Source organism: Erpetoichthys calabaricus, chromosome 7, assembly GCF_900747795.2.
Source record: "Erpetoichthys calabaricus chromosome 7, fErpCal1.3, whole genome shotgun sequence".
NCBI classification, from domain to species: Eukaryota; Metazoa; Chordata; class Cladistia; order Polypteriformes; family Polypteridae; genus Erpetoichthys; species Erpetoichthys calabaricus.
In genome coordinates, this window is record NC_041400.2 from 172,281,618 (window position 1) to 172,290,184 (window position 8,567).

Here is an 8,567-nt window from a genome sequence, read left to right on the forward strand (position 1 = left end):
TGTCAATACTAATATCAGGACAAAAATGTAAATCAAATATAGTCTCTAAGCAGGATTAAGCAAATATTCTAATTCTTCTGGCTCAGTAAAGAAACTAAGTGTAATTTTTATTTACCTGTAAAAGTCTTCCACGTACAGTCAACAACATGTATTTTCAAGTCAGCACCAGAAAACTTGGCATATGCCTAAGAAAGAAAATGATGAATGTCAAATCATGTTGTAATGCATTAAATATGTATTTTGCAATATTCAGTTAGGTCCATAAATATTTGGACAGAGACAACTTTTTTCTAATTTTGGTTCTGTACATTACCACAATGAATTTTAAATGAAACAACTCAGATGCAGTTGAAGTGTAGACTTTCAGCTTTAATTTCGTGGGTGAACAAAACGATTACATAAAAATGTGAGGCAACTAAAGCATTGTTTTAACACAATCCCTTCATTTCAGGGGCTCAAAAGTAATTGGACAATTGACTCAAAGGCTATTTCATGGGCAAGTGTGGGCAAGTCCGTCGTTATGTCATTATCAATTAAGCAGATAAAAGGCCTGGAGTTGATTTGAGGTGTGGTGCTTGCATGTGGAAGATTTTGCTGTGAACAGACAACATGCGGTCAAAGGAGCTCTCCATGCAGGTGAAAGAAGCCATCCTTAAGCTGCAAAAACAGAAAAAACCCATCCGAGAAATTGCTACAATATTAGGAATGGCAAAATCTACAGTTTGGTACATCCTGAGAAAGAAAGCAAGCACTGGTGAACTCAGCAACACAAAAAGACCTGGACGTCCACGGAAGACAACAGTGGTGGATGATCGCAGAATCATTTCCATGGTGAAGAGAAACCCCTTCACAACAGCCAACCAAGTGAACAACACTCTCCAGGGGGTAGGCGTATCGATATCCAAGTCTACCATAAAGAGAAGACTGCTTGAAAGTAAATACAGAGGGTGCACTGCAAGGTGCAAGGCACTCATAAGCCTCAAGAATAGAAAGGCTAGATTGGACTTTGCTAAAGAACATCTAAAAAAGCCAGCACAGTTCTGGAAAAAACATTCTTTGGACAGATGAGATCAAGATCAACCTCTACCAGAATGATGGCAAGAAAAAAGTATGGAGAAGGTGTGGAACAGCTCATTATCCAAAGCATACCACATCATCTGTAAAACACGGTGGAGGCAGTGTGATGGCTTGGGCGTGCATGGCTGCCAGTGGCACTCGGACACTAGTGTTTATTGATGATGTGACAGAGGACAGAAGCAGCCGAATGAATTCTGAGGTGTTCAGAGACATACTGTTTGCTCAAATCCAGCTAAATGCAGTCAAATTGATTGGGCGGCGTTTCATGATACAGATGGACAATAACCCAAAATATACAGCCAAAGCAACCCGGGAGTTTATTAAAGCAAAGAAGTGCAAAATTCTTGAATGGCCAAGTCAGTCACCTGATCTTAACCCAACTGAGCAGGCATTTCACTTGTTAAAGACTAAACTTCAGACAGAAAGGCCCACAAACAAACAGCAACTGAAAGCCGCTGCAGTAAAGGCCTGGCAGAGCATTAAAAAGGAGGAAACCCAGCATCTGGTGATGTCCATGAGTTTAAGACTTGAGGCTGTCATTGCCTGCAAAGGGATTTCAACCAAGTATTAGAAATGAACATTTTATTTCCAGTTATTTAATTTGTCTAATTACTTTTGAGCCCCTGAAATGAAGGGATTGTGTTAAAACAATGCTTTAGTTGCCTCACATTTTTATGTAATCGTTTTGTTCACCCCACTGAATTAAAGCTGAAAGTCTGCACTTCAACTGCATCTGAGTTGTTTCATTTAAAATTCATTGTAGTAATGTACAGAACCAAAATTAGAAATAAGTTGTCTCTGTCCAAATATTTATGGACATAACTGTATATTACACAATACCTTTCTGCAGGAAGACCATCCTTAACGCCTGTACCGCCACTCTACAGTCCCATGCTGTCTACCTCAGCTAATCATCTGAGTAAAAAGCAAGAAAAGCTCTACACTAGCATGTCAGTTGTGCCTGATGACACCATCTTAAGTTTGCTTTAAGGATGTGTTAGACAGCTCTGTGGGGCCCTTCAACATCTATTCAACCATACTCTGAACCTGCACATGGTACCAGAATTATGGAGGATATCTGGAATAGTTGTGGTACTTAAAATGAGTGCTTTATCAATATGAGTTTTTACATAATGAATTAACATTTGGGAGACAGAATCTGAGAAAAAAATGCAACCACTTGTTACAGAAGTGCATATGTGGTAGATGATGCTTTAATCTGAGTCCACATCTACGTAGACAAAGCTGGCACTATGGATATTCAGATTTATTTTTTTTACTTCTCTGGAATTTTTAACCCTATTCTGTCTTTCTAGCATGCTCAAAATGATGCAGGCAGATGCTGCACAGTGTCCTGGGTCATACACTTTCAAACTGACAGGGGACATATTGTTAGACTTTAGGACAATTAGAGAGGATATTAGAGATGGTGACCAGCAACACAGGGACACTCCAGACAAGTGTCATGTTTTCCTTCCCCTTCATTCTCTACATGAAAGATTTTAAGTACAACTGTAATTTATGCAATAAGTTCCAAAATTACTTTATTATATGCTGTACTGAGAACAGAAATGAGAAATACAAACAGAAAGATGGTAGAGAACACTGTCATGTGATGCAAGAAGAACCACCTGGAATTGAACATTGCCATGGGAAAGGAGTTGGTGAACAACTTCTGGTGTGCCAGTGTGCACCCAAGACCATCATATGCCATTATGGGGCACTAAGTTGAGGTAATGCAGACTTAAAATACTTAGGGGAGCCACCAGAAGTTTAGATTGGGTTGAATAACAATGAACATACTGTATCATAAGAGACAGAGGAGGCTCTTTATTCTGAGGCCACTCAGGACATTTAATGGTGCAACAGGCAACTGTGGATGTTCATTCGGTGCATAGATGTTAGTGTACGGTTGAAAACTGGACTACTGAGGAAAAAATTCCAGCTCAAGGGATTTCATATCAGGAAGGTAAGCCAAGTTATTACTCTTTCAGTTTAGTATTTGTTTTTATTTTACATTTTTCTGCTGGAGCAATTAACTTCCCTTCAAAAATCAATAAAGTACCATCTACAGTATGTATATTATTCCAATTATCAGTTTAAAAATCTACAACATTAATACACCTAAATCGTGTAAATTTCTTTACATTTTTTCAAATACATTACAACTGCATCCTTATATCATTTTAATGCACACAACTTCCCCAAAATGTAGACAATTCCTAAAAAGACTTGATCCAAGCCCCTAACTCTAATGCTATCCTCAAAATCATCTAAAATTAAAACACACTACTATCTATTAAACACTCAAAGTTATCAGATTTGTTAGTGTTTAAAATCTGCATACTCAAGATAAAAGAAAATTAAACAATGACAAATAGCGGTAATTATACATCCACAGACACAGAACTGATCCGAAACTAAACCAGGTTTGTTTATAAATACAGATCTAAAGGTTGCCATTCATTTTCTTCATAAACTATTTTAATCATACAGGCCAAATCATAGGTTTTCAGGATCAGCCTTCAAGAACCCATGTGGTTTCTGGTATTCATTTTAGGTAATCTATTAATTAGAGGCCAGGCAGTGTGGCGTAATGTCTGGGGCATTTGATTTAAACAGAGATGGCTGCTGGTCCAATTCCATCTTCTGACTCGCCTCTGCTCCAATTAATTGTTAAATGTGTGTAAACAACTGTAACATAACTATTTTAAGTTTTCCTAATAAAAATACTATTTCTGATACTACCTGAGCTCATTGTTAAGTTGGATATGTAGGCTTAGCTCACAATTTGTGAAGTCAACAATGCAAAACAGTTTCAAGTCAAAGTTCAAAAAGAAACGTATCCACTATTATTTTCTTTATTCTGCTTAACTGTGATGGCTTACGTTTTAGCCATAACAACTTCAAAATATAAAGGAACAAAGAATGAACAGATGCCGTCAGCAATAACAAGTACATAATTAAACATTTTGGAAAAGGTACTCCTCTTCTGCCAAGCTGGAATCTCAGCCTGTTCACTGTCTGTGCCGAGTCTGCATAGTCTCCACATGCCTGTGCGTTTTTTCCACACTTAACCCAGTTTTCTCCTGGATGCCACAGAGGTACTGTACTTGCTTAGCTGACTGGCAAGTTCAGATTAGCTCTGTGCTCATGTCTATCATAACAGGTTTTAGAATTTGTCTTCTTTGCAAAAGACACATCTTCTTAATAAAAATGTCAAGATTTGGCCATAATAAATATACAGGATTAAATAAAAACAGCAGTAACGGAAGTGTCTAACGACCATGGATGAAACTCCTTGGGCTATGGAAGACAAATACCTATAATCCAAAATTGAAAGTGTTCATACTGTAAACTACATAAGGGAACATACTGTACAACACTTCATTCATACTGGATCAATTTAGCATTGCCAGCTAACTTATATCTCTCACATGTGAAAGTAAACTGCCATACCTGATAAAACACATAAGGATGTCGGGCAACACTGGTCAGCACCGAAGTCCTCCTGCGCAAAAAAAATGTGTGTACTTTACGGGTTTAGGTGTGCCGAGTCCATTCCTGAAGTTGGAATATCTCTACCACAAGCAGGTTCACCAAGATATTAGATTTGGTGAAAAATGTCATTTTGAAAATTTTTTTTGGATTTTTTTAAAAAATAAGTTACGTTTCTATATGGAAAAAGTATTTTTCATTCTAAGAATATTATTTTAAGTGCATTTTGAGCAGTTGAGGAGGAAACAACCCAGAATGAAGTATTTGCTACACATTTTTGTACTCAATTTATCTTTATCCGTTCTTTGCTTCTGAAAATGTAAGTCGCTATACTAAGCTATATATGTGAACAATACTAAACACAAGCTCGCTGATCGTTCAAAATCATACAAGCAGTGTTTGCTTGCTTAAAGGACAAAATAAAAGGTCTGAATTTATAAAGAGAGCTTTTCTTTCCATTTGTCTAATTGCACAGGACGACTCTGATTCTGTTTTCTCAAATTATTACTTCACTTTCTTCAATGTAAAGGCTAAAATTCCAAGCTTCTCTCTCGCTAGTAAAGTCTGTCTTACTGTTCTCCATTTACAGGAAGTTTGCAGCAAAAAAAATGACATGCCTAGCTCAACTACTGTAATACCTTGTGTAAAGGAGTACTACAAGTAAATTACTGTAAAGCTTAGAAAAGCAGATGCATAAAAAAAAATCTTTTTTGTGTGACTGGCCAATTTACTGATCACAGATTGAGTCTTCAGTGGTGAAAATCAGATGATTTAGATCGGTGGCTGATCAACTGAATCAGCACTAAAAAGACACCTTTTTTATTTTCCGAAAGCGTGAAGCTTGTTTAAATCGATTTTACAGAAATATGCAAGGACGGGTTGATTCATCTACTGCCTTGACCAGGTAACAGGTAAACTAAAGTTAAAAGAATACACAGCCGGTCTTTACTTATTTTTAGAAAAATGTGTGCCACAATACAAAGGCAGAAAGTTACAAGCAACTAGTTGGGGGGCTTCTTTCTTCCTGGCTAGCAAGTTAGTACAACATGTCTTTGAAAATTCATTTTCTACAGTCTCATTTGGATATTTTTCCTGATAACACGAGAACTGTCTCATATAAACATGGGGAATGGTTCCACCAGAAGACATTACAGTGAAAAGTGAAGTGAGGCTATGTTAGCAGACATCAGCTGGCCACTCCACGGTGAAACACCTTCAAAGGATTAAAAGAGGGGGAAAAAAAACTACCAAGTGACCACTTTTTGTAAGTAAAACTTATATTTAAGACAATTACAGGTGTAATTTATATTTTTTTTAAAAAAAAAATATATATATTTTTTTTAAATATTACATTTTTTTCACTAAAACAGTGTTTTTCATATTCAAATAGATGTCTACTGCCAGATTGGATTGGCACCCTCTGATCTAGAAAGATGACGTAACATTTTTGATGGGAGTGGTAAGGAAACATTCTTGATAGCAAATTCCCTGAAGCCTTCATCACTTTGCTAATTGAACAGAAAGGCTCTCAAGACTCCAATAAGTATATAAGAACTCAACAACTCTGGGGCATATCATGCAAGATGTTAATCCTGCATTGTAATCACAGGCAATCAATCCTTTGTTCAGACAAAGCATATATAGATATGAATATACAAGAGTGCCATTATCATATAGCTGACAACAAAAACTATAAGATAGATAGATAGATAGATACTTTATTAATCCCAATGGGAAATTCACATTCTTCAGCAGCAGCATACTGATATAATAAATAATATTAAATTAAAGAATGATAACAATGCAGGTGAAAACAGAAAAACAGACAATAACTATGTATAAGCAAGCACATGTACTTTAAAATGGTAAGGTAAGATGGTGAAAACATGAATAATGGGATATATTCATGGTGCCGAGATTGAAAGTCAGAGGCAGGGACCTAGAGAAGCATCTGCATACTTTAAAGCTGACAGATAAAAGTCAGACTAAAGCTCCTTTTGTTATATTCTTATCTCCTGGCATACTTTGAAGGACAAGGTGAACACAGCTGAATCTCTCAGAACAGTACCTGCTTATTTAACACAGAACAAACCTAGTGAGCCTAAGAGTCCAAGATGCTAAAGTGTTACTAAACGATTTTTTCTAAAAAGTAGCAATTTTCTTTTTTGGAGACCAGTATAATGTGCAAAGACCACACAGGTAGTCTGGGCTGTGAACCAAACCAGGGCGCCAGGACCTTTACGACAGTCGTGCTAATCACAGCCTCGGCATGTCCAACTGATTCTACTAAATAATTCACTTTTCTATCAAATTACTACATAATTTGTCCCCAAAACAAGCTACAACACGAAACACATATATATAATATTGTTTATGTAGTAAACCTACCAGGCAACGTAACTGTTGAAGTGTCGGATCTTGATACACCATTATCTCACTTAGGTGCATTTCAAAAAATTAAAGCTAAAGCACAAAGAAAACACACAAAAGTGCACGATTTCAACCAACTTATGGCAGAATGAAAAAAGAGCGTGTTATAGACAAAATATATACATTAAATATTGGAAAATAAATCAACTTTTGTGTAAGTTGATAACAAAGAAAGCACACAAAAGTGCACGATTTCAACCAACTTATGGCAGAATGAAAAAAGAGCGTGTTATAGACAAAATATATACATTAAATATTGGAAAATAAATCAACTTTTGTGTAAGTTGATAAAAAAAGCAACGACGAACTATTTCAGGTGCATTTTTTAGTTTTCAGTCATCACGAATGCTGCTCAGAATCAGTGAAGAAGAAGAAGAATTAAATAAAATGAAATTATAACATACTGACGACTACACAAACACATAACGGAATGACTTGTAACGGACACGACGTGTTAAAGATGTAGCAGTACTGCTTTGACTGAACAAAAACCTCAAAGGGAATGTAAAACAATTCGAACCTATGACAGAACTCACACACAACCACCAAGCGAATCTGAGAAACAAACTGAAAAGTGGAGGAAGACAGAGCTATCGTTACTTGCGTCTCAGCATTTATTTAACAGGATACTAAAAAAAAATCTTAAGGTCATTTTAAATCAACCGTGACCCACACAGAGCACAATAACCGAACGGTGCAAGTGTCACAGCACTTCTAGCCAATTACAGTGTGTCCTTGCTTAGCGGTCAATTTCTCGAAAAAAAGTCGACGGAAACGAGCTTCGTGTGTTTAAATGTTTTGACACATAAGAAGAAACCGTTACCAGGACAATAAGAGTCTCCGTGTGCACTGAGGGTAAACCCCAACCTGCTCCCCAGCAGCGAAGCTCCATGGGCGCAGCCATATTCTTCAATGCGCGCATGCGCACATTGGTACACGCGCGTGCACCGCACTGGTACTACCAGTCTGGCAGTCCTCCGCTGCTTGCGTTATAGCGATAAACATGCAGCACGTTTATTCCTGAATGTTTAAAATAGTTAACTATATGCCTGAACAAAGTAAAATACGAGAAAATGCCGTTAATTATATGTGTAAAATTACGTTGATTATATAAATAAATGTTCGGTCTTTCTGCTTAAAAATCTATCTATCTATTTGTCGATTGATTGCATTATTTGTCCCGTGAATCCGTATGTTTTTGTTATATGTTTATGCATGTAAATCTCCCCTTGGGATAAAATAAAGCTTATCTGATATAATCTACAGTATTTCAATTATCTGTGGTAGTGTTTCCGTTAATGGGGGTCACTGGACGTCGTAAACGGATCGTCAGTTTAAGTTTTAAACATTTAGAAGCTAGTGATCGCAGATTTTAGTTCTGCTCCCAGTCAAAGTGACATTTTGCTCCTTCGTACTGGAGGATTGAAACGCCTGACATACAGTAAATCCAGGTGCGAGCAGATTAGATTACAACCTGTCGTACGCTTCACTAAGAAAGCCGAAGAATTTCGCATCAGCTTCACAAGATTCATCCCCAAAACCTGAACCAAACAGGAATTTAC

General features: G+C 37.0%; 1 protein-coding gene across 3 annotated transcripts in view; it reads right to left on the minus strand.

Annotated features, from left to right (window-relative positions):
- mtx3 (metaxin 3) overlaps nt 1-7,945 on the minus strand; it is a 36,558-nt gene extending 28,613 nt beyond the window's left edge. For 2 of the 3 annotated variants that reach the window (XR_007935371.1, XM_028805723.2), the window contains exons 1-2: nt 7,829-7,945; nt 116-185 (exon numbers count right to left, since the gene is read on the minus strand). Coding sequence is in view for 2 of the 3 variants with exons in the window: in XM_028805723.2 (XP_028661556.1) it covers nt 116-185; nt 7,829-7,927 (169 nt within the window). In the remaining variant the exon portion in view is untranslated. Of the gene's footprint in view, nt 1-115; nt 186-6,963; nt 7,021-7,828 lie in introns of those variants that run through there. The other variant, XM_051929524.1, reaches the window with a different exon arrangement.
- Between the last annotated feature and the right edge of the window lie 622 nt (nt 7,946-8,567).